Source organism: Gekko japonicus, unplaced genomic scaffold (assembly GCF_001447785.1).
Source record: "Gekko japonicus isolate JY-2015 unplaced genomic scaffold, Gekko_japonicus_V1.1 scaffold8, whole genome shotgun sequence".
In the NCBI taxonomy this organism is placed as follows: Eukaryota; Metazoa; Chordata; class Lepidosauria; order Squamata; family Gekkonidae; genus Gekko; species Gekko japonicus.
In genome coordinates this window covers 3,001,319-3,026,857 of record NW_015167057.1, presented here as the reverse complement: position 1 = coordinate 3,026,857, position 25,539 = coordinate 3,001,319, and the positions used below count along the sequence as shown (strand labels likewise).

The 25,539-nt window shown below is 45.7% G+C and overlaps 1 protein-coding gene across 1 annotated transcript in view; it reads right to left on the bottom strand.

Moving 5' to 3' along the window:
• The window catches only part of NPEPPS (aminopeptidase puromycin sensitive), a 120,934-nt gene that overhangs the window by 48,249 nt on the left and 47,146 nt on the right, over positions 1–25,539 (bottom strand). The window contains exons 3-9 of the mRNA XM_015412462.1: positions 20,510–20,587; positions 10,967–11,088; positions 9,457–9,564; positions 5,699–5,899; positions 4,347–4,443; positions 4,211–4,244; positions 277–391 (exon numbers count right to left, since the gene is read on the bottom strand). Of these exons, the coding sequence (XP_015267948.1) occupies positions 277–391; positions 4,211–4,244; positions 4,347–4,443; positions 5,699–5,899; positions 9,457–9,564; positions 10,967–11,088; positions 20,510–20,587 (755 nt within the window). The remainder of the gene's footprint in view (positions 1–276; positions 392–4,210; positions 4,245–4,346; positions 4,444–5,698; positions 5,900–9,456; positions 9,565–10,966; positions 11,089–20,509; positions 20,588–25,539) is intronic.

Here is a 25,539-nt window from a genome sequence, read left to right as displayed (position 1 = left end):
CACTCCAAATTATGACCCTGGGGCGGAAAGCAAAGGGCTAGTCTGTACAGGTGCTCTAACCACATGCAGTGGTTGCTCATGCAGTCTACCTTATCTATACTGTGCATGCACACAGCATTGGAAGAGGGCACGCAGCCTGTGCAGCTATCACATGCAGTGGGTTCGCAATCCAAATGATGACCCTGGGGTGGCAAGCAGAGAGGTAGATTTGGCCCATTCACAATCTGAATGACCTAAGGCCACAACACAACACTTCTTACATATACAAAAGCATACCATCGTCACAAGGTTTCCAAACCACTGGTGAGCAAGCTCGTGGCCCACGACAAGAGCCACCCACTGACGGGACGAGGAACATGAGTTTTTGGGATCGATCAACAGCGCAGTTTCCCTGTGTATTAGGAAGAGAACACAGAATGAAACGGGGCACAGAAAAGTACAAGTCTAAAAAAAGCTAGCCAAGCTATAAATCTTTATCCAGACGTAAAAAGTGCATCTCGCTTGCATACAAGTACAGTGGGAGCTAATGTTTCAGGTCTGCTGGAACACCACAAAGAGGGCAGAAATTCTAGAAGAGTAGAAAACCACCACCATAACCCTAAAAAAATATGAAACCTTGACCTTGCCTGTATTCTGTTATACAACTCCACATTCCGAGGCATTAAGCCTCTGAATCCCAGAGCCAGGAGGCAGCATCAGGTGAAGGCCTCGGACTCTATACCCTGCTGTTGGCCCTTGGCCACTGTGTGAGACAAAATGCTGGACTAGATGGACTATTAGTCTGATCCAGCAGGGCTCTTCTTATGTTTTTATGCTCTTAACTGGGCTGGGGAGGGGGAAAAAACAACTGAACAGATAAGGGTCCTCGCTTTGATGCCAACTTGCTCTTTTTTGTAAGCATTTCGCCCAAAAGTATCCTCAAAATGATCACAAAGCTACCAGTGTTGCTCCAAACTCACCCAAGCTTGTCCTCAAAACCCTTCTAACAAATGGACTGTTTCAACATTTTACTGGATTTGGAAAATCTTTTTATTGAATGGCATAACTGAGGAACAGGAGGTGGTTTCCAGGTCTCTTCTGGCTTGGTGAAACTTCAAGCCTAATCCATGGGGGTTCCACAAGCCACTTTCAGGTGAAGTGTCGCGGTTGCGCCATCTTCACTTTCTGACTGCCTAGAATTACACCCCTCGCCAAGATTTCAGTGAGCCTTCCTGGCCTTGCCAAGATATATATGCCATCCTTTCTGGTAATTCTGACATAGAGAAAGAGCTAGAACATCTTCTTTTTAAAAATCCACTTTTGTGGCACAGGGTTCTCAAACTGTACCTAGGAACACTAAGAAGAAGCTACTGGTCTGCAAGACGTGGGCTTACTGCAAAGTGTGCCAAGTGTAGAAAGGTTACTCTGGAACTGACACACGAAAGCAAGGCCACAAGACGTGCTGAGATCAGGGGCATTGTAAACAAGCCTCTCTATCCACCCTCGACTTTGATAAGCTGGGCTTTGAGACTGAAGTTCACTACATGCGTGCTTTTTGCTTTTTTAAGAGTCAACATGCAACTTTTATATGTCAGTCAAAAGGAATGGTTCAAGAAACAGGAAGATGGCTGGGCGGGGTGGGGAAGGAACATGGAAAATACGAAGCATATCACATGATGCTGGGCTTTCGAATGCTTTTTGTAAGATCTGCTGGTTGCTGCTAGTTTAGACCTGTTCTTATAGTGCAATCGTAAAGACCTGTTTGGGCACTTGTCGTACCATATTGCAGCAGGTGCCCCCACTATGAGCCATCTGCTCCAAACATCAGTATTTGGTCGCACAAGAATTAATGTGAACACACAAGCCCAAATAAGTGGACACTGGGATCCAAGCATACCAAACTCTGGTGTCCTACACTGCTTTGCTTGGGTTAGGAATGCCTGGTTCTCATCCCAGACCTCATAGCTGCATAGGTATGCCTGCCGCTCTCAACTTGAACTGACCTTCCCCAAAGGCGTTTTAACTTCTCATTGCCAAAGAGGCAAGTAGCAATGCTTGCTTAAGATAAAAATGGCTTTGGTACCTAAGTGGCTATTAGGAGCAACTGTGAAAAAGCGTGATGGTGGCTGATGTTAACACTGCGGCTAAGCTACATATATTGATGACCATAGGCACACAGCTGCCTGCTGACTACTCCCTAGCTAGAGAAAAGCAGGTGGAAAACCCTTCTCTTGGCCATACTGCTTTCTTCAAGCATTCAAACTTGTAATAACCCCAAAACTGCATCTTTGGATTCTCAATATGGAAACTGCCACAAGGCAAAGAGATTCTCTCACAGACAAAGAATCACTTTGATCCAAAGGGCAGAGCTCTCCCTTTTATTCTTCAGCCATATCAGCTGCCACTTCCTCTCATTTGCCTAACAATTGCAGCAATGATGGAAGTACACTGCTTGACGGAGGGCTCCGACTGTCTGTAGGGGGAGGTCGAAGTTCCAAAACCAAAAGGTACTCTGGAAGCATGGGGGTTTGGTCTGTGGAAAGCTATGGAACCAACATGCTCTAGAGTAAGAGGCACAAGAGGTGCTCCTTCAGGTTCCAAGGGACTGTGGCATAACGCTGCTGAGCCTGAGGAACCTAGAAGGTTTCCTGCCAATTTGGAACACCTGGAAACAGCAGGGTAACTGGAGAACAGGAGGTTAAAGAGCCAGACCCATGAAGTGGCATGTGGGTCAGGGTCACAAAGCAGCTGAAATCGAATGGGGAGGGCGACCAGGAGGAGAACAGAACTGCAACTATGAAGACTGGACAAGCAAGAATACTTTCGATACCCTGTCTTAGGACCAAGATGTGAACTAGAGGATGCACCCTTCTGAATATTATTCTGCAGGGACCCTTGGGTATAAATCTACAGCATTTCCTTCCTAGCCGCATCCCAACCATGAATCATCGAACTGGTGATCTGGTTCAAGAGCTCTTGACAAAGAAGTCCCTTTGAGAGACTGGCTATTTTCTTCCAGTGAGCTTCTGCATCACTGGCCTTTGCAAAAAAACAAACAACAAAAAAAACACACGTCCAAGCTGTTTTCAAATACTATGGGGAGTTAGGGATAATGGTGGGATATGGGGCACTGCTCATGGGGAAAACTAGCTTCAGTGCACTAGACGCAACTCTGAGTAGGCATGCAATCATATTCCTGTAGGTTTGATGTTATAGTGTTGGTAAATTTGCAAGCATGTGCACAGCCCAAAATGATTGTGTGTGTGTGGGGGGGGGGATGCACACACATGGAAACCTTGCTGTTTGAATTAAACAATGAATCTGGATCTTACCACTCCAAACACGGAAAGATAAGGTTTACTTTCACCTTACTGCAACTATAAAATAAAGTGACAGTGTTCCGGCCTTGGCAAAGGTCTCCAGAATGGCCACTGTTCATGAGGAAGCCATGGGACTGGAGGGCCTTTACCCATCCTCTCTCAAAAATTCCCCTCCTATCTTAACCATGGTAAAACATCAAGGTCAACCTTGAGGGTGACCAGTGCTCCCTCTAAGCTGTGGAGTCCTGTGAGCAGAAATTCTACTTTGCGAGCTACTGGCATGAAAGTTGTGAGCGAGCCATCTGGCTGCTGCATAAATCAGTTTGCTCCGGAGCCATCCTTCCTGAGCTAAGACAAAAATCTGTGAGCTGGAGGCTAAAACACTGTGAGCTGGCTCATACTAACTCAGCTTAGAGGGCACACTGATGGTGACCACCGTTAGAGATAAAGAGGGCTCCAGTTTAGCCTGGCTCTGAAACCATCTTCAAACCATGCCTAAAGGGGAGCCGTGGCTGACCTTAACTAAAGTGAATGGTTGTGCAGCTAAGAAAAACAGTAAATTCAGTCCTGAGAAGGAAATGGGAGAGAAAGAATGTGTGATTGTCTATCCTATTTATGATCTTCTTATCCATGGTTAAGAATACAATTGGCCTGGGTCACAAAGGACTGTGAGAAAGTAGATGCAACGAAAGCTCTTAATTAGGATTGCAATTTTTAATTGCCTCTAAAGGCTTCATTCCCACCCACCCCACTGCCTGGGATCTGCTAAAGTATGCATTTCTGAGGAGACCTCAAGCTGCCTAGAACGGAAAATAACTTGGAGGAAGTTGTTTGAACATTAATTAGGACAAATGGAGAAATTAGTCAAAAGACACACAGAAGGGAAGAGAAGACAGTATTTAACAGCATACCTATAAGTAACAAGGCCCCAGTTCTCCATGGCACCTTTATAAAATAAATACAAAGGTTTATTGATACAGCCGTCTCCTAAGATGTTACACAATTTAAAGAAAATCTGGATTTCAGAGATAACACAAGATACTTTACCAGCTGCAAAGTCTGCAATAGCAATGAGATCAATTTTAGGGAGAGGGTAAGGAACATTGAAGTAATCCTTATAAAAAGGCAGAGTTTTAGCAGCAACCTATAGGGGAGAAAAAACAGTGAATATTGTACATTAAATCAAAATTAAGTAGACTTGATATTTCCTTCCTTTCATCCAATAAAAGCTCTATGAAACCTCGATCTTGAGCAGTGAATAGCTGCTGGTAAATCACTTCTCACCCAACAGACAAAAGGAGTAAAGAAAATTCTGCAACTGCTAGAGTTCTTTTTGGATCCCTGTCAGCAAATAGATATGTAACTGGATCATAAGAATGAACTGGCAGACACGATGAAATGTAACGCCTCCTGACATTTGCATATATAGGGTACTCCAAAAGGATGTGCGCAATCGTGTCATTCTTACCTGAGGAACGGGGTCAGATTCATTCTGAATAAGGTAAACGTATGAACTTTCCTCCCGTAACTGTCAAGGTGGGGGCGTTTAATCTGGCCAGAATGAATACACTTAAAAGGCTTCAGGAAGTCAACAGATAGGTATAGGAGGGAAACTCAATGCTTCCAACTGACTTCAAGCAGGAAATAAACAGCACTGGAAAAGCCCCCCACCCCGAAAGGGAGAGAGTGAGGGCCAGGCTGCTCGACTAGCCTGGACTGGGGAAAGGAGATGCCTCTGGGAGGGCAGATATCTCTGGGAGGAGTCCCAGTAGCCCTAATTGCCAATTCAACCCTGACTTCAAAACACTGCATCTTAATTCTTATTCCTATATTGCAGGAGCTTAAAACGTCACCTTTTCCCTCCAGCAAAGAGGCAGGATGGAACACGCCTAGGAAGATCTTGGCCACTAATCAGACCAGGCAGCAGTTCATGGCAAAGACCCCAAAGCCCGTAGCCCTGGTGACCCTAGCAAGTTTTGAAGAGTATAGTATAATGTCTGTCCACTGCTCCACTCACAAGAGGAAAAGTGTTTATGTTGTAAAAGACATAAAACTGCAAAGCTAGGGCTTTGGAATTTTGTGTACGCAATGCCCTAGCTTTGTCTGAGCATATGCCCTCCATAACTTAAATCTTTTTACTACTAGAGAGCACCAACTTGGCTATGGAGTCCATTCATCCATGAGGGGATCAGTTTGGTAAAATATACTCTGGCTCCCAACCAGATGTCTGGAGAATCCAGTGATTCCCTAGCACAAAAACATTGATCACCAACGCGTTAGACAGTCACATTCATGAACAGACATTAGCGGCCAGCTCAATGCTGGGAAATTCAGAAGTCTCTCTTTTTAAGAGCAACTCCAGGCTGCCATGGGACCATTGGTGGGAGGGGTGTTTTTACCTCTAATGCAAACTTCCCTTGCTCTGCTTTGCCAACAGGAGTGTAAACACGGACTAACACACCATCAGTAGACCTGGTCTCGACGAAATCATATTCTCCCACCACGAAAGCGACGAGATACGTTGACATCACAGGGGTGCGGGCAAACTTCACTTCCACCAGGTTTTCGTCATCGGGGTAGGGCCTCCGTTCAGTGACGTTCTTTCCAAGGGAAGAGGTTTGATAGAGACTCGTTAAATGGGGAGGGGGGGGACACACTGCATTGTATGTCACATGATGGAAACAGACAGCGGGTGGGTTGAGATCTCATGGGTTATTTTGCAATGCTAAATGGCAAACCTGGCGTCCCACAGAGTCCCCCCGCCTTCATGACCACACTCCTTCAACTGTGTGCTCCCATCACCTCTTGGGGTCACACTGGATGGTTCCGTTAAAGTAGAAAAGAGCAAGAGTCCAGTCGCACCTTATAAACGAACAAAATATGTGGCAGGGTAGGCGCTTTCGTGAGTCACTGCTCACTTCTTCAATTAAAGTGTCAACCCAGTGTGCTGCAGTGGTGAAAAAGGCAAACTCGATGTCAGGGATTATTAGGAAAGGGATTGAGAATAAAACGGCTGATATTGTAATGCCCCTCTTTAGATCTACGGTGCTGCCTCATTTGGAATACTGTGTACACTTCTGGTGAGCATATCTCAAAAAGGACATTGTAGAGCAGCCAAGATGTTTAGGGGGTTGGAGCACCTTTCCTACGAGGAAAGGCTGAAGAGCCTGGGACTTTTCAGTTTAGAAAAGAGATGACTGAGAGACATGATAGAGGTTTCTAAAATTATGCATGGGGTGGAAAGGGTTGATAAAAGAGGAATTTTTTTCCCTTTCCCCCAAATGCTAGACCTCGAGGACATCCAATGAAGCTGATGGGCAGTAGGTTCAGGACAGACAAAAAGGAAATACTTTATACAGAGTGATCAAAATGTGTAATTGGCTGCCAGAGGATGTAATGATGGCCACGGGAATAAACAGCTTTAAAAGAGGATTAGACAGATTCATGGAGGATAAATCTGTCAATGGCTACTAGCCATGGTGACTGAGGGAAACCTCCACATTCAGAATCCCAGAGCCAGGAGACAACATCGGGGGAAGGACTCAGCCTCTATGCCCTGTTGTTGGCCCTCTGGAGGAACTGATTGGCCACTATGTGAGACAGGAGGCTGGACTAGATGGACTACTGGTTTGAACCCACCGGGCTCTTATGTTCATTCTCCCACAACCGTCTCCATGCTTCTCTGCCATTCCACTCCTCACACTTGCAACAGCATGCATGACCTTATTTGTCAAGCCACCTTGGATTCATCCAGCCACTGCTGTTCTTTAAACCTCACCTCCAGACTCATTTCAGCAAAGTTCTTCCTGGACCATCCCTACCTTCCTGTTATCACCTCTAAATCACCCTGTCCTTTCCTCCAATGCTTGTCAGTGCTGGCTGTCTTCCCCCTACCAACCACCGCAGAGCATTTCACTTCACCGAAGATTATTTTTGGTGCTTACCCGAAGAGTAGCAAGCCGTGTGTTCAGTGCAGCACTACTTGTTTTTTAACATCACTGAGTGCCTCACACTATAAAAAGGTGGGCGACAGGGAGAAACGGGGTCTGGGTGCAGACTTCTAATCTGTATTTTACGAACTACCAACACCAATGTAATGTAAAGGAAGGTGCCCTAAAGTACAGCATGGCAAGGCAAGCTCTAGTTTGATGTATCCAATGTCACCAACCACTTCTGGACTGTCATGGAATTTGGATGCCAAACGCTGCCTTAGGAGAGTTCTCAAAGTGTTCCCCATTTATCAGTTTGTTCCTCCTGAGCAAGCAAAACTGCCTGCTGAAACAGGCTGTCAAAGTGCAGCTGTTAACAGGACACTGGAAGCACCTAGAAAGGTGTCAGACTCGGGCATCTGGCATCAGGGCGGCCTGACTGAAATCACTGCATTGTCCATCTTTGATTCACACTGCTTGTAGTCTGTATCATCGCTGCCCTTGCCTGCCATTGAATTCCTTGGTGGGGGGGGGAGAATGTGCATAGTTGGTTAGGGAGGCTTGCTTAGTAATTTTCCTAAGGGGCCCTAAGACATCTTTCACGACGTCCTTGGTGAAAACTGTGCCTGGCTAGATAGTGACTGGGAGCTGCGGTGGCTCAAGTGGTTAAAACGCTGAACTGCAGGCTGTAGAAGGTCAGTAATTCAGCAGTTCAAGACCCGAGTGTGCCGCATGACGGAGTGAGCTCCCGTCTCTAGTTCCAGCTCCTGCCAACCTAGCAGTTCGAAAGCAAGAAATTGCAAGTAGATAAATAGGTACCGCTTCGGTGGGAAGGTAACAGCGTTCCATGCGCCTTGGTGTTTAGTCATGCCGGCCACATGACCACAGAAACGTCTTTGGACAGCGCTGGCTCTTCGGCTTTGAAACGGAGATGAGCACTGCAACCCTAGTTTTCGAGCAAGGGAATCTTTACCTTTACCTAGATAGTGACTATATGTCTTTCAGAGCCACTGTAGCAATGCTGACGTAGGTATGCATGGAATTTTGGGGTTTTACCTATATCTTGCTTTTTCCCGACTTTGCAAATCGGTCCTAACAAAGAGTTTGAACCCACAGCATCTGATATCTCTAAATAAAGCATTCACTGCCAAAGTGTGTGTGGAGGGTGATTTGACTGGGAACCTGACAAAAGGCCTTGCTTATATGTTTTATGTCCTTAATGTGAATTCTGTCAACCTGTTCACACAGCAAAAGGAGGAAAGAATGTAAGCACGGACCCCTTAGTGAATTTTACAACAACCAGCCTGCTTTCCCCCTTCCCATGAAGCGTTCATCTCCCACTAAGTGTGTGCTCATCTCTCCTATAGGCAGAAGAGTCAAGAAGAATGCCAAGAGACACGACTTTTCTAAGGATGACTGCTTTCTGTACTCCTGTTTTAGAAGCTGATATTGCACTTTATCATGATAGTTACGTCTAAATAGATAGATCATACATCTGAATACATAGATCATGGTTAAAGGTTGGCCAGAACTGAACCTGCGAAACTGTGGGGAAATCTGGACATCAGACTCCTGATTTCCCAGCCATGGATTAGAAACTGGACGCATATAGCAAGCTCATGTGTTCTCTGCTCTTCCTCGATTTGGTGTAACCATAATCTAGTGCCACATCTCCACCAGACTACAACCAGAGGATTACTTTGAAAGCACAATGTGAGTTCTGAAATAGGTAGCAGGAACTCCTTTGCATATCAGGCGACACACCCCTAATGTGGTCAATCTTCCAAGAGCTTACAGTAGCCCCTGTAAGAACAGCTCTGTAAGCTCTCGGAGGATTGGCTACATTAGGGGTGTGTCGCCTAATACGCAAAGGAGTTCCTGCTACAAAAAGAGCCCTGGCTGGTCGCACAAACCATAGCTTTGGATAATGCTGTCTGGTGTAGTTGAGAAGTGATGTCCAAACCGAGCCAATGGTATTAAGAGGAGGAGTTTTGCCAGTCTTTCCACTCAACAAGGTGTCCCTCCTGACTCAACACTTAGCTCAGCAAACAGAACCCTGGTTTCTGTCCTCATAGATGCTGTGCATACCTTCACCAGGGTAACAAACTATGGTGCGGACTGTGGGCTAGATTAAGTCTGCAGGAGGCACAAGAGATACATGAACGGCAGAGAAATTCATCACATCAGTTTGCATTTTCATCAGTTAACCGTTTTAATCAAATACTTACCATATTTGACAAAGCTACCCTGTCTTTAGGAACCACCAACGAGATATCAAACGTTGCCTTGATGGCGGGCTCGTCCCAGCAAGGAAAGGCTCTACGAGCATCAGTAGCCTGGAGGAAGTTGCAGGATTAGCCAACGCATTTGAGGATGAGATTGTGACAGTAACAGTACAAGAACAGAGCAGGCAAATTCCAATGAGCTATATTCTTAAGTAAAATGTGGCCTTAAAGCTCCTGCCCACAACACAGCAACACAGAAGTGCATTGCAAGATACTATAGAGAACCTGCAGTCAACTGAAAGGTAGTAGTAGTAGTAGTAGTTGTTGTTGTTGTTCAAGGAAAAGAATAAAGGAACACAGGCATTCAAAAATCTTGCACACAAGTACATTACAGAAATCCAAAGGGGGCTTTAAAGCAATACATAAAAATCTGCCTTGCTACTGGTTTGGTTTTGCAACAAAGTATGAAGGTCCTTATTCCTAAACTATTTTTTTCTATGGTTAAGTGAACTGCAGGCTGGAAGGTCGGTAGCTAAGCAGTTCGAGACCCAAGTTGCCGCATGACGGAGTGAGCTCCCGTCTCTGGTTCCAGCTCCTGCCAACCGAGCAGTTCGAAAGCAAGAAACTGCAAGTAGATAAATAGGTATTGCTTCGGTGGGAAGGTAACAGCGTTCCGTGCACCTTGGCATTTAGTCATGCCAGCCGCATGACCATGGAAACGTCTTCGGACAGCGCTGGCTCTTTGGCTTGGAAATGGAGATGAGCCCTGCAACCCTAGAGTCAGATTCGACTGGCTTTCGAGCAAGGAGAACCTTTACCTTTACCTTGTAGTATACAAAAGGACCCTTCAGTCCCCCATGCTCTCCATCTGTGACAAATGATCAACATTCCATTTTAGAGACAGGACACTAAAGAGGTAGAGACTTAGCAAAGGCATACAAGGGAGTTCAGGGGCCGAGCAAGAAGTGAAATAATTCTTTCAATGTCTACATCCAACCCTCTATCTCTTTATGCTATCACTGGAAGCAGTTGTACATAACAACCCGCAGGCACTGTCTTGTACAAAGTTTAGAGACCAAGAGGAGATTGGGGTAGACCGTTCCCAATAGAGAGGATGACACTTGCTATTCCTTCCCCCCCCCCATAAGAACAAATCAAGAACAATGGCCTTGACCCTCAAGGTTTCTATAAAGGCAAATGTGGAAGGGCCTACCTAGCCAACTCTTGTACAAGGAACACACACACACAGAGCATTTTGTGCTAAGCCCTTTAAGAAAGGTTTTCCTCTCAATGCCGGAAGTTCTGCTGGCTGCTAGGCCAGGTCATGTTCTATTTTTTATTAACAGCTTTCCATCCCTTTGACAGATAAGTGAAAAGCAGAAAGGCGACAGCATGTGCAACTGAAACTAAGGAAGCAGCCAGTCTTCTCCTTCAAAATTCATAGAGAAGGGATGCAGTTTCTAACAGAAGCAGGAAAGTGTTGGACGGGGCGGGACACAGAAGCGATTCATACCTCAAACTGAGTAACAGCAGCAAAACGAGTATCTCCAGAAGGAGTGGTGTATTTACTTCGATAGAAGCCTTTCATTTTATCATTCAGCTCTCCAACAAAATCTATCTTTAATGTCCCCATCCCTGTGGGTATAAAAAAAGAAACACAAACAGATTACGATGCCCCGCTATACAAAGGTGCTAAACCCAAAATGCTTGAGTGGGCTGAAATGATGAAGTTGTCTTGATGCTCTTTGGAAAGAACTTCCTTCTGAGACAAAGGCCTTAGATTCCAGCCTTCTAAAGCTAGTTTCAAAGTCCAGTATCACCTTAGAGACTGGTAAGATTTTTAAATTATTCATCTTCCAATGTTATATATGCCATCAAATGTCATCAATGGCCTACTACTTTCTACATCGGACAAACTGGTCAGTCCCAACTAGGGATGGACATGAACCGATTTACGAACCCTGGTTCGGTACGAACCAGGCCAGTTTGCAAAGCACGAACCAGGGGTTCGAGAGACCAGTTCATCCCACGAAATCTGCCCACAAACCTCCATGTTTTCATGGAGGTTCATGGGCAGGTTCAGAAGTGAGCTCTGAAGGCATTTAAAGTCAGCTCCAAAGGCCTTTAAAGGCGGCCCAACCTGAAAGTCAGCTCTGAAGGCATTCCCTTTCAGGTGGGAGGCCCCCACAAACCTCCAAAGCACAAGCTGCTTTGTGCAATGGAGAAGTTTCATGGAAGTTCAGGGTTCGTGAAAAACCCCAAAGCATGAACCTCCATGAATCTCCATTTTTTCCAGTCTGTGCCCATCCCTAGTCCCAACGCAAAAGAATAAATAGATGTAACTCTGACATTAAAAACCCACAAAACTTAAAAAACAGTAGGGAAAATTTTAATCTTCCTAGTCATTCCATTGCTGACCTGAGAGGTAATCTCAGACAAGCTTCAGGGGGAGATTACAACGCAGGACTGCTGAATTGATTCACAAATTCAGAATAACAGATATCCACCCACCCCAGGAGCTAATTTTTTGCCCCCAAACATTTCCCCTCTACTCTGATCAAGCTAATTACTGTGCATATTGTACCTTTGCATCCTGAGCTGTTTCTTTGCAACACCCCTCCCACTTAAATGTGTGTGTGTGTGTGTATATATATATATATGTGTGTGTGTGTATCCCCCCCCCACCTTCCAGATGGCAGAAACTAACATGTGCACCTAGGTGACATAATGGGCAGCAGCTTGCAGCTCTTGCTCTCCAGAACTGAGAATATTCGCATTTTTGTTAGAACTAAGGGATCTATATTTTTAAGTTTCATAAATATGCCCAGCAGTACAATTCTGTATGCTAAACGCATGATGCATTTTATGTTCCTGAAGCAGTAAATGAAGTTTAGGTTTGGTAGGACTGTATTGTTTGGATTTCAATCTCTCAGCATTTCTTCCCCCTCCCACCCCCAAGAACTTCCAAAACTTTTTTGGAAAATTTATAGCTCTATGGAAACACAATGAAAACATAGCAGAGATTAAACAACAGCCAAGGAGCACAAAGAAGAGCAAGAAATGGGAGGGTTGAGTGATGCAAACAAGTTTTGTGGAAGAAGTGGTTCTGGACCAATGAAGTGAGGGAGGCCATACCATGAGGGAGCACCATGGATGAAGACGGAGATCAGAGAAGAAGCTAAGGCACTCCAAAGATGGGACCTAAGCTCAGATGAAATAAGAAAGAGTGACACAGGCACAGACAAAACAGTGAAGGCAAGGTGGAAAAACAGAGAAACCTGGCCACTGATACCTAAAAGTGTGATGTTAGCATCCCACATTCCAAAATCCTTTCGAAAGACAATGGGGATGGTTTTAAAAAAGTTTATAACTTGGCCAAATGTGGTGGTGGTGGTGGGGTTTCGAAGTCATATATCAAGTCCCACCCTAGAAGAAAACAACAACCAGGTGTACATGAAATGCCTGAAGAAGCATTAAATATAATTCAGCCTAGCACTTTCTGGATAACAAAGGAGCAGACAAATCTGTGTCTGGCACTAATTGTCTCTCAGCTTCCAACTCCTGGCAGACGGACACGTGGCAAGGCTTCGCAGCAAAAGCTTTACTACTACAAAGCACCAAACAACCCCACAGGCACAATTCAGCAGGCTAAAGCTGTTGTGTCAGAAGGCAGTGCGTATAGGCTTGCCAGCCCCCAGATCAGGTTGGGGGTTCCCCTGGTTTTTGGGGGTTCTCACCGCCCCCAAACAGCCACGTCCCCACGTGACTTCCTCGACATGATGATGCCACCCAGAAATGATGTCATCACACTGTGGGATGCTCTGGTTTAAGGGCAAAACTCTGGCTTTAAGCTGGTTTTACCATCGAGTTTTGCCCTTAAACCAAAGCGTCCCCGGCATAATGATGTCACTTCTGGGTGACATCATCATGTCGGGGACATCCTGGAACACCTCCCAAATCCCCCCGCCAGAGTGACGAGAAGACCTGGCAACCCTAAGTGCATAACCACCACACTGGCAGTGCAGGAAATAAAGGACTATATTCTGGTTTTGTTAATTCCCCAAACATAATGCTGTTCCGGGGCGGGGGGCGGGGGTGTTCCCCTGAACTCGAGAGGCAGAATCTGAGGAGGCACAAGAAGAACAGATTTTTATATCCTGCTTTTCTCTACCTTAACGAGTCTCAAAGCAGCTCACAATCGCCTTCCCTTCCTCTCCCCACAACAGACACCTTGTGAGGCAGGTGGGGCTGAGAGACTTCAGAGAGAACCGTGACTGGCCCAAGCAGGCTTCCCGTGGAGGAGTGGGGAATCAAACCCAGTTCTCCAGGTTAGAGTCCGCCACTCTTAACCACTACACCACACTGGCAGCGTGATGGGGAGTGAGAATAAAGTTCCATTCTACAAGTAGAGGATATAACCTACAATTGCCAACTCGGGCTTAAGGTAGTTCCTGGAGATTTGGGGGCAGTGCCTGGGGATAAGAGTCAGTGGGGATGTGATGCCATACAATCCACCCCCTGAAGCTGCCACTTCCTTCAGGGAATCCGATCTTTGTAATGTGGAGATGAGCAATAATTCTGGGGGTTCTCCAAGCTTCACCTGGAGGCTGGTAATTAATACAATCTACTATGAAGGCAATTGTAAGGGGGCTGCAGTGGCTCAAGTGGTTAAGACGCTGAACTGCAGACCGGAAGGCCGGTAGTTCAGCAGTTCGAGACCCGAGTGGCACATGACGGAGTGAGCTCCCGTCTCTGGCCCCAGCTCCTGTCAACCTAGCAGTTTAAAAGCAAGAAACTGCAAGTAGATAAATAGGTACCGCTTCGGTGGGAAGGTAACAGCGTTCCGTGCACCTCGGCGTCTAGTCATGCTGGCCACATGACCACGGAAACGTCTTTGGACAGCGCTGGCTCTTCGGCTTGGAAACGGAGATGAACACCGCATCCCTAGATTCGGATTCAACTGGCTTTCGAGCAAGGGAAACCTTTACCTTACTATGATGGAATCAAAAGTCTTCTCTAGCAAGACAGTTTAAGTTCTTATTTTTCACTTTTAATAGACCCAGACTATATTCCAGTGATGCTAAATGCACATGTGGTGCCAGAAACAGCCGCTGGATGTCCAGCTCCTCCCTCCTCTTGTATCATGAGCAGCACTCACCAGTGTTGTAACAGTCCACCCCAGCACTTTCCATTTCCCCCGTCGACAGCAGCCAATGCAATGGAGCATTAGTGGGCAAATAAAGCTGCGGATTTATTGATTTCAACTTCATGCACAACTTCACGCACTCACAAAAGCTAATGCCACAATAAATCTGCTAGCTTCTAAGATACCGCCAAGATCCTGTGCTTTGGCTGAAGTAGACCAACACAGCTTCTCTTCTTTAGGTGTATGCATACCAGCAATCTCCCAATATGCTGACTTCTAATGAGCTTCCTGCCACTAGTCTGTTACCACGCTTCCTCATCCCTTCCATACTTATCTGTCTTCGTTTTTCCTTCCTTTTCATCCTCCTTCATCCTCCCTCTCCCTTCTACTCTTTCCACTTTACCCCATTTTTCTCCCCAGTGGGGACTCAAAGCTCAGATAAGATACGACAGATTGATTCTCAAGTCTTAACTGTGAGGTTTGGTTTTAAACTGTGATGCTGATTTTATTGTACTTAATTGTTGGAAGCTGCACTGAGTTCTGCCTGGCGGGGAAAGGAGCAGGATAAAAATCAAATAAATAAATTACATTGTTCGCCTTTCTTCCATTTTAACAATAACCCTGTAAGGTAGGGTAGGCTGAGAGTGTGTGACTGGCCCAAGGTCACACAAGCGAGCGTCCGTAGCAGAGCGGGAATCAGAACCTGGGTTTCCCAGACCTTAGTCTGACCACTGACCATCACTCCACACTGGCTCTCATTTCCTTTAATACCTTCCACATGCCTGCCTTTTCTTTGCTGGCTTTGGGTTGAACTAAAATTCAATGAAAGGATGGAGAGGTCGCAGAGGTGCTGAGAGGACTGGCAGAACAGGGAAGAGTCAGACTCAATTATCCCTCTAAGCTGTGGAGTCTTGTGAGCAAAAATTCTACTTTGGGAGCTACTGGCACTAAAGTTGTGAGTGAGCGATTTGGCTACTGCTCTGGAGCCATCCTTCCTGAGCGCAGACAAAAATGTGTGAGCTGGAGGCTAAAAAAAACCTGTGACCTAGTTCACACTAACTCAGCTTAGAGGGAACACTGGTCAGACTTCAGTCGCCTCCTGGAAAACACAGCTATAGCTTAGAGGCTAACAGGTGACCAAACCTACACTTCAGTTCTGTTTGACTTCATCAGGGCTGTGTGTTTGCTTGAAATTACTTCAGCAGAACAGCAGAAAGGAATGGGAGGGGGGGCTCACAACCAAAAGCAGAAGTATAATAAGAAGAACAACCAAGGAAAAGGAAAGAGAACAGAGGATTTATGCTGCCCCAGGCTCAGCCGAGAAAACCCGTCCCTTTCTCCCAGCACCTGCCACATCCAGAATCCCTTCACACACACCGCAAATAAAATCCATCACACACAGGCTTACTGACTTCCCGGTATTAGCGTCAAATGGATTTCCCCTTGCAGAGGGTACATTAAGGCCACCTACCACAATTTCCAGTGGGGTAAATGCTAGCAAACGTGGGCCTTTTAGATGCCTGGAAGTCTTCCTGGACCAGTTTGGTGTAGTGGTTAAGTGCGCGGACTCTAATCTGGGAGAACCATTCCCCACTCCTCTACTTTCACCTGCTGGGTGACCTTGGGCAAGCCATAGTTCTGGCGCAGCTGTTCTTGAAAAAGAGCAGTTTCTGCCAGAGCTCTCTCAGCCCCACCTACCTCACAGGGTGTCAGTTGTGGGGAGGGGAAGTGAAAGGAGTTTGTAAGCCACTCTGAGACTCCTTTGGGTAGTGAAGGGCGGGGTATAAATCCAATCTCCTCTTCTCTTCTTCTTCTTCTCTTCTAAAGAAATGGAAATATTCTATTTCCTTCACCACCCTGAATATTTAATTAGATGTACAGGGGACAGCTGAGACTCCACATGACAACCATTTTGTGATCCTCTGAAAAGACTCCAGCACTGCCCACAGGTTCAACAAGGTTAGGAACCCTGGATGGATACCATTTGGGAGTGGGTCACAGACCCTAAAGGCATGTGTTTTTTTCTCATTTGTACTGTGTAATAGTAAACAGATGCACCTCTCTCTTACATGACTAGCCCTCTGGTCTTACTTTGGAATGAGCAGCTTCAAAGAGAGGGTCTGGTTTAAGGCTCCTGAAATGGAATTCATTTGTAGATTTCATGCTATCAGCTTTGGGCTTTCAGAATAAAGCTAGATTAGCATTTTCTTTGTGCTTACTAGGAATGCGATTTCTGTTAGGCACTAATACAAATGAAGGACAGCTAGCAGTCCCAGAACTCCAAAACCTTCATGGATTATTACATAGGGAGCTGCCTTATATTGAATCACAATCACACCATTAGTACTGTCTACTCAGACTGGCAGTGGCTCTTCAAGGTCTCAAGTATGGGACTTTCTGATCCTTTTTAACCGAAGATGCCAGGGATTGAACTTGGGCCCTTCTGCATTCAAAGCAGATGCTCTATCCACTGAGCCACTGAAGAATGCAAGATATTTTTACATGCATCTCTGGGATTAGAGGAAGGTCCTTACTTCTACCTAAAAAGAACTTCCTGACACTTTTTTTTTTGTGCCGTCAAGTCACAGCTGACTTACGGCAACCCCTCATGTGGTTTTCGAGGCACAAGATGTTCAGAAGTAGTTTGCCACTGCCTGCCTCCACATCATGACCCTGTTATTCCCATCCAACTACTATCCAGGGCCAATCCCGCTTAGCTTCTGAGATCTGATGAGATCAGGCTACCCTGGGCTATCCAGGGCAGGGCTGACACTTACTTTGAACCAATTATTGCTTGCGTTTAGGGGGAGTTGGTTCCAATTCACAGCAACTGAGAACTGTTATATTTAAGTCCAGTTCCTATTCACTAAGAGATCAATAAAAACCCACCCATCTCTGAATGGCTTTGTGGTTCAAGTTCAGTTTGCCTCTCTGATGACACCATTTATTTTTATGCCCCTTTTGCAGTGTGGAATTCACTAATCACTCATCCAGGACGACCTAATCAGTGACAAGAAAAAAACCAGGGAAGGGGGAAAAAAACCCAAAGAGGGAGCGGCAGTTAGAATCATCACTACCGGTGCACATATTTCAGAGTGCATCCTCCAACCTCAATTCTCCCGGAGAACATCAGGAAGAAGTGGTAAAAACAAACCCCATCCCTGCACTGTAGCCTAAATTTATGGAAGCGCCTTGAGTGAGAAGTGTATTTTGCTATTCTATTTAAAGCACAGCAACTACCACCTGACTGGGTGATGTGCAGTTTAATACGAACCACACCAATTAAACACTATGGCAGGAAGTGCCATCAAGTCATAGCTGACTTGTGGAGACCCCGTTGGGTTTTCAAGACAAGAGGCGTTCAGAGGTGGTTTGCCATTGCCTGCCTCTACGTCACGACCCCGGTATTCCCCGGAAATCTCCCATCCAAATACTAACCAGGGCCGACCCTGCTTAGCTTCTGAGATCAGGCCAGCCTGGGCTATCCAGATCAATTAAACACTACTAACAAGAAGAAGAAAAGATTGGATTTATACTCTGCATTTTACTACCTGAAGGAGTCTCAGAGCAGCCTACAATCTCCTTTCCCTTCCCCTCCCTACAACAGACACCCTGTGAGGTAGGTGGGGCTAAGAGAGCTCTCTTGAGAACTGCTCCTGAGAGAACAACTCTGAAAGATCTTGTAACTGACCCAAGGTCACACCAGCAACTGCATGTGGAGGAGTGGAGAATCAAACCCGGTCTTCCCAATCAGCGCTCCTAATCACTACACCAAACTGTAGTGCTCTACAGAACAGTGCTCCAGTATCACAAGGTGTACAGAGTTTGGACAAGAGCTCTTAGTGCCCCTAAATGAAAAAGTCTAGCTGTCTGGGCTACTAAAAAAATTAAAAGCCGGTAGTGCCAATTTTGAAATACTCAGCACTAATTTAAGGCACTGGAGAAAGTACGATTCCTTGATTTGAACCAGGGTGCTTTTTGAGATGTACAAGCTGCACGGTAAGGAATTCAGCAGGGAAAGAAAAAAAAAAAACACTTGCAGGGTCTTACCCTAACAGGACATGATACAGTGACAAGTATCCTTGATTTATTTTTATTCTGTGACCACAAAAGCCATAGCTCTTTGCACTAAAAGGCCTTCACAACACCCTCCGGCTGAGCTTGGCTGTCTGTTCTGGAATTAAAAATAACTGGCAAGAAACAGACTCAATGCCCGGGTGTTGCTAGGCTCCCTAATGCCCACAAGGCAGCCAACAACCCCTTCTCTGAGGTGCCAAGAGAAAACTTTTCCCTCCCTTCCTGAGCTGCGTAGCTAGAAATATTTTTTCACAAACGTGTGTTTAAAAAGTAGGACAATGGCTGACACAGATATCTGATGGGAGACAGAGGGTGCTACCAGCACTTTGGTTCTTTAAACTGCAAGGGAAGAAAATTTACTCCTGCTGGGAGACGATACTCTGTAAACAAAAGTTCTGGTTTCAAAAAGAGTGGATTCTTAATATCGAAAAGAAACAATGCATGTTCCAGCCTTCTGTTTATATAAGGGTCCTGGATTTGTTCCGTAGGAGTTTTTAATTCTATCAGACAATGGCAGTTATTTCATTTTAGGAGAAGGCATGACTTATGAACTTGGACTCTCCCTAGAAGCAAAAATGACTACTGAGGCTATCGTACTTTGATCACATTATGATAAGACAAGAGTCACTGGAAAAGACAATAATGCTAGGGAAAGTTGATGACCCACTATGAGGCAGATGGACTCAATCAAGGAGCCACAGCCCTCTGTTCGCAAGCAAGGTTGGTAATGATAGGAAGTTTTGAAGGGCATTAATTCCTTGGGTCACCATCACTTGGAAGCGACTTGACAACACTTAACACACATGACTTATGAACCACTGTACTATTTCTCCCCCCCCCCTAAATTGTCACTGGTGGGAGGGAGGTGACACGAAGTACACAGAAGCAATTACAGTCCCAGTGTCAGAAGGGAGACATGCTACTCACTCCACAATGGGTGCAGCTGACTGACAGCACATCAAATGCGAGCTGGCAAAATGCACAAGACACAGTCAAGCCACAGAGGATAAGGTCTCCGTACATTCAAAGATAGCATCCTCAGCCATGCCACACAGGGATACCTGAGGTCCCTTGTTCACGGAGGATGTGCTATTGTAGCCACTAGTTTAAGGACAGGAACCAAAGCCACGGGCTGATGGACATGTTTCTTCCCCCAACATTTTCCTGACTAGATCAAGCTGCAGAACAGAAGTCTCTTTCTTAAACTATTGCGCAAGGCCTCGAGTACATGACCTATTTAAAAGTGAGCTTAAGGTGCTTGAAGAATAAACCTAAAATACGAATTGTGAATATGCAAATCATACAGGTTATCCTCTTCCAGGAGCTAGGATTGGCTGATTGGACCAGATTCCACCAAGACCAACACTGGGAAAAACTTTTCCCCCTCTGTTCTATTCAGCCAGTGACTGGAGGAAGGAGGGGGCTGATGGTCTCCCCCCTTTAAGCATATCCACAACACCTAGAGTTGTCTGCTCTGCAGCTACCTTACTGAAATAGCACCTGCTCCCTGCCTATTGAAGGGGGACAGATGGTAAGAACACCCAGAGAACAAGGTTTGGGCTACATCCCTTCCCATTACGATTCCAACTTATTATCCTCCCTTCTTCCCCATTCAGACGCTCATTTAAAAGTGAATCACTTATACAAGGTATCTGGTTTGCCAGGACATTAAAGCCGACAAGCTGCGAAACACAGGAAGGAGGAAGATTTCAAGACAAGACGATGTAATGAGAAAGAATGCCCTCCTACCCAGGGAACGGCACAGTGGAGTTTTGGGCCCCAGCAAAACCAGCAGGCAGATTGAGAGCCAAAATCTAGAGAGGATTCCTGTACCTGTTTGAAGTGTGCTGGGGAAGGAAAGTGTCACTTTCTCATCTTCGTTCTGGTAGTTGAATCCTGTGGCGTGGATTTCTGAAAAAGAAGGGACCAGTGAACCAGTGAATACAGCGAGACGAACAAAAAAAATTTCCTATATTGTTTTAAGCGATTTAAATCTGTAGTGCAAAACGGAACTCAGAATATTCCGTCTTTTCTAAAAGGGTGCCATTTTCTAGCCCTCATGATACCAGGAGAAAAACATGAAACTTGAGGGCAGTTTCACCAACAGCTGAAGAAACAATTCAGAGTCTGATACCCTTCCTATCGGAGGACATTCATTTGGACCAATCCCAACTTTCCCTTTGATGTTCACCTGCTCCTGTTTCAGTTCCTTACCCAGTTTGTACATAATAGCTGCTATGCATTGATGTGAACCTACCAGGACATTAAGACACTCCTCAGAAGGCCTCCTCTGGTGCTCTCACACCCAGAAGCACAGTGAGTAATTAACAGAAGAGCAGCCCTGCTGGATCAGACCCATGGTCCACCTAGTCCAAGATCCTGTCTCACACAGTGGCCAACCAGTTATTCTGGAGGACCAAAAACATGACGTAGAGCCCAAGGCCTTTACCTGAGGTTGCCTCCTAGTGTTGGTATTCAGAGGTTCACTACCTCTAAATGTGGAGATTCCCTTTTAGACACCACGGCTAGTAGCTACAGACAGACCTATCTTCCATGAAATCAGTCTAATAATCCCCTTTTAAAGCCGTCTACGCCTGTGGCCATCATTACATCCGCTGCCAGCAAATTCCACGTTTTAATCATTCATTGTGTAAAGAATTATTTCCAGTTACTGGAGACAGGGCCCTTTCTATGGTTAAGCCAGACATAACATCAGAGGTCATGACTAGGATCTCTTGCCTTTTAAATGCTAATTAGCAGCCCAAGCCAGTGCCTTTGAAAACTGGGAAAGAGTTGCTTAGAGAGAACCAGTGTTGTATAGCAGTAAGAGTGTCAGACTAGAGTCTGAGAGACCCAGGTTCAGATCTCCACGCTGTCTTGGAAGCTTGCTGGGTGACCTTGGGCCAATCACATACACTATACAGTAACAGGTAAAGGTAAAGGTTTCCCTTGCTCGAAAGCCAGTCGAATCTGACTCTAGGGGGCGGTGCTCATCTCCGTTTCCATGCTGAAGAGCCAGCATCGTCCGAAGATGTTTTCGTGGTCATGTGGCCAGCATGACTAGATGCCGAGGCACATGGAACGCTGTTACCTTCCCACTGAAGTGGGACCTATTTATCTACTTGGAATTTCTTGCTTTTGAACTGCTAGGTTGGCAGGAGCTGGGGCCAGAGATGGGAGCTCACCCCATCATGAGGCACTAGGGTCTCGAACTGCTGAACTACAGACCTTCCAGTCTGCAGCTCAGCACCTTAACCTCTGAGCCACAGTGGCCCCACACTATACAGAGCCTACCCCAAATCACAGGGTAAGCCACTTTGTGTCCCTGCTGTGTAGAAAAGCAGGATATAAATGAGGTGAAAAGGTATAGCACTTGTACCTCCCTTCGCACACACACCCCAATCAGCGTTTGGAGAGACAATTTTTGCAGAAGATGCAGGGAAGAAAAGGTCTAATTAATCCCACCCCAGCCATCTCTTCCCCAGGCTTCAAAGCAGTCAAGCAGACCGCCTAATTAGTTTTAAAAAACACAAACTATCCTAGCAAAGATCTCTCCACTACTGCTCCTTTTCAAGGGAAGTGCCTTCCTTGTTGCTCTTCACACATTTGGCAAGAGAGGTACCGTTTGGGACGATACTTGGGTTATCCGACAGTTTTAAGCCGTAACAATATTTTGCTTTGTTTGGCTTTGTGATGCTCTGACTTTTTTCTCTGTGGATCTTCCTGCTGTGTTTTGGCATTCTGACAATATCTTTTAATCATGAGGAGGTTTTTTTAAATTGATGTTAGTTGCCTGGAGAATTCAACACACAAAAAAAGTTTTATTAAGTAATAAATATGCAAAGATGGTCTGTTTGGAACACGACTGCAACTGCTTGGACTACAGATGATTATTTTCCCTCATGTTAAATCTATAATTCAAGCTTTGAAAGGTAACTTTCAAACACCACCGAGTTGCCATCTATGACGGTGGATTAGATCGATAAGTGAACTGGCCCTGGGAAGACGCCTAGGTGACCAAGAACCTATGCTGCCAGGCTAGGTGATAAAAGGATCCCATCTTGGAGAGATAAGTTAATACCTAGAGCACCGCACTTTATTTATGGATTGTTTTATACTGTTTTAACTGGTTGTTATGGCATTTGCCGCTGTTGGAAGCCGCCCTGAGCCCATCCGGGAAGGGCGGGATACAAATCTAATAAATAAATAAATAAGTAAGTAAGTAATACCGTGGTTGCAGAAAGTTTCAGCAGTAGCCACAGAAACTGTCCCCCTTACCCATATACGAAGACCCTGCTCCATGAAACATGTACCTATATTAAATCACAGCCTCTCTCACCGCTCTATTAATTTACATCCACCATATTTTGTCATGAGGTCAAAACATACCTAAAACATGGGCTAGAGCAGGGGTGTCAAACTCATTTGTTATGAGGGCTGGATCTGACATAAATGAGACCTTGTTGGGGCCATGCATGTCATAAAATGTAATGCCAGGTAGCAGAGATATAAACTTTATAAAGGACACAAACACAAAGGATTTGTTTTACTTAAAATAAAAACATGCTTAAAACCATTAGCACTCTTGCAATATTTTGTTTATTTAACAGTGTCTGATAACTGGCACCTCTTGCTCTGAATTATTGCATCAAAATGTCTGTGCTGTTGCAATCTTGAGTATGCTGTTCATGTGTGTCTGTAAGCTGCAAACCTACGATGACGCAGCAGCAGCAGAACTGGAAGAAGAAGCAAAAGACAGCCAGTTCCACTGCGGGCCTGATAGAAGCCCTCCAGGGGCCTGATCTGGCCCCTGGGCCGCATGTTTGACACCCCTGCGCTAGAGTGCGTCAAAGAATGGCTCTTCTGTAAGATGGCTCTTGTGTAAGAGCAGGTAGAGAAAGAGGTACTTTTTCCCTTTCTCACAATACAAGAACTCGTGGGCACTCAATGAAATTGCTGAGCGGTCGGGTTAGAACGGATAAAAGGAGGTACTTCTTCACGCAAAGAGTGATTAACACATGGAATTCACTGCCACAGGAGGTGGTGGTGGCTACAAGCATGGACGGCTTCAAAAGGGAATTAGATAAGCATATGGAGCAGAGGTCCATCAGTGGCTATTAGCCACAAGGTATGGATAGGGGCTCTGGGGCAAGTGATGCTCTGTCTTCTTGGTGCTTGGGGGGTCAACAGTGGGAGGGCTTCTAATGTCCTGGCCCCACTGCTGGACCTCCTGATGGCACCTGGTATTTCTGGCCACTGTGTGACACAGAGTGTTGGACTGGATGGGCCTTTGGCCTGATCCAACATTGGCGTCTCTTATGTTCTTATGGCGGCACCCATAAATGTAGCTGAATAACCACAATCAAGTATCTGCACGGTTCAGTGCTCTTGCGGTGAAACTGCAGCATTTGGGTTTGTTTGTTTTTTTAAATGAAATTATAGTGGCCCTGCTTGAGTAGTTCTTATGTACCAACATGTACTTCATATGCACCTTTGAGACAAACAAGATTGATTGACTGGTTATTATGGCCAACGACTAGCAGAAATAACCACCAGCAGAAATAAAAACGACTTGAAATCATGACTTGCAACTACTTGCACCTTAGCTGAACCTCTTAGATCACTCATTACGGGAGAAAAGTATCGGGATCAGAATCTCAAAGAAGCACCTAATACAACTAATCCGATAATTCGTTCAGTCGATCGACCTAGAATCCTCCATTCGGTTAACTGATTTAACATCTCCAAGTGACATTCATGGAGAGCCAACAAGAACACAGGAGGCCAACAAGAGTTTCAGGGTGCAAGCTTCTGAGAATCAAAGCTCTCTACGTCAGACACTCTTGGAGGGTTACACTTGGAAACTCTTCTTGATCTCTAAGGTGCTAGTGGACTCAAATATAACTTTTCTGCACCAAACCAGTAGAGCTCTCCTCTGGAACTCTAATTATATTCAGGGACAACGTAAGTATGTATAAATAAAACAGGACCACCGGCCCTCCTTGTCTTTCTTCAAGGACAAGCTACTTCAGGAATGAGTGATTTGAAATACAGGAGCACCCAAGATGCTTTACACCCCTTCCCCTCACCACCTCTCCTCTTCCAATCACGCACTTTTTCTTGGGGAAATAAAAAGGGAGCCAGGATTCACATGGGCACATAACACACAAAAGTATCCAATGCACTTCTAGACCGCCACGAAGCAGTCTGTGTTTTAATTCCACTCAGCTGTCGTTGATTGGAGCTGAGACTGGAGGGAGGGGGACTTGCAGTTTTCCTTCTAAGCTGTGCATTCACACAGGGATCCTCGTTCTGCTGCAATCTGGAGCCGGGCAGGGTCTTGCACTGCCCATATTCTGCTCGGGATGTGAACTGCTCCGCTCAGTAGGGGGAGGGGGGAATTAGAGGGAATATTGGAAGGAAGCTTACATCACACAGCTGAACAGGGAAGTGAATGCACTTCTGCAAGGTATGCAGAGATCTCTTGTAACAAACGAAATTTTCCTTCTGCCCAGCTCACTTCCAGTACCAAAGCTAGGCACGGAGAAAACACTTGAAGGAATGAAGCGCTTACGATATGAGGCGGGTAAGGAGCCCCAGTTCAACCGCCCGCCCTCCCCTCAGGAATTTCACTTTCACTTTAAAAACAGACCACTTCGTTCTTCCGTTCACCTATCAAATAAAGATGCATGTAAAAGTGAATGGATCCTCTCATAACATCTAGTTTGCCAGGGAGAGGCTGTCCTCATCTCCTTAGAGCTGACGTCTGGAAGGAATACAGTAGGGTTGCCAGCCTCCAGGCGGGGCCTGGGGATCTCCCGCTTTTACAACTGATCTCCAGCTGACTGAGATCAGCTCCCCTG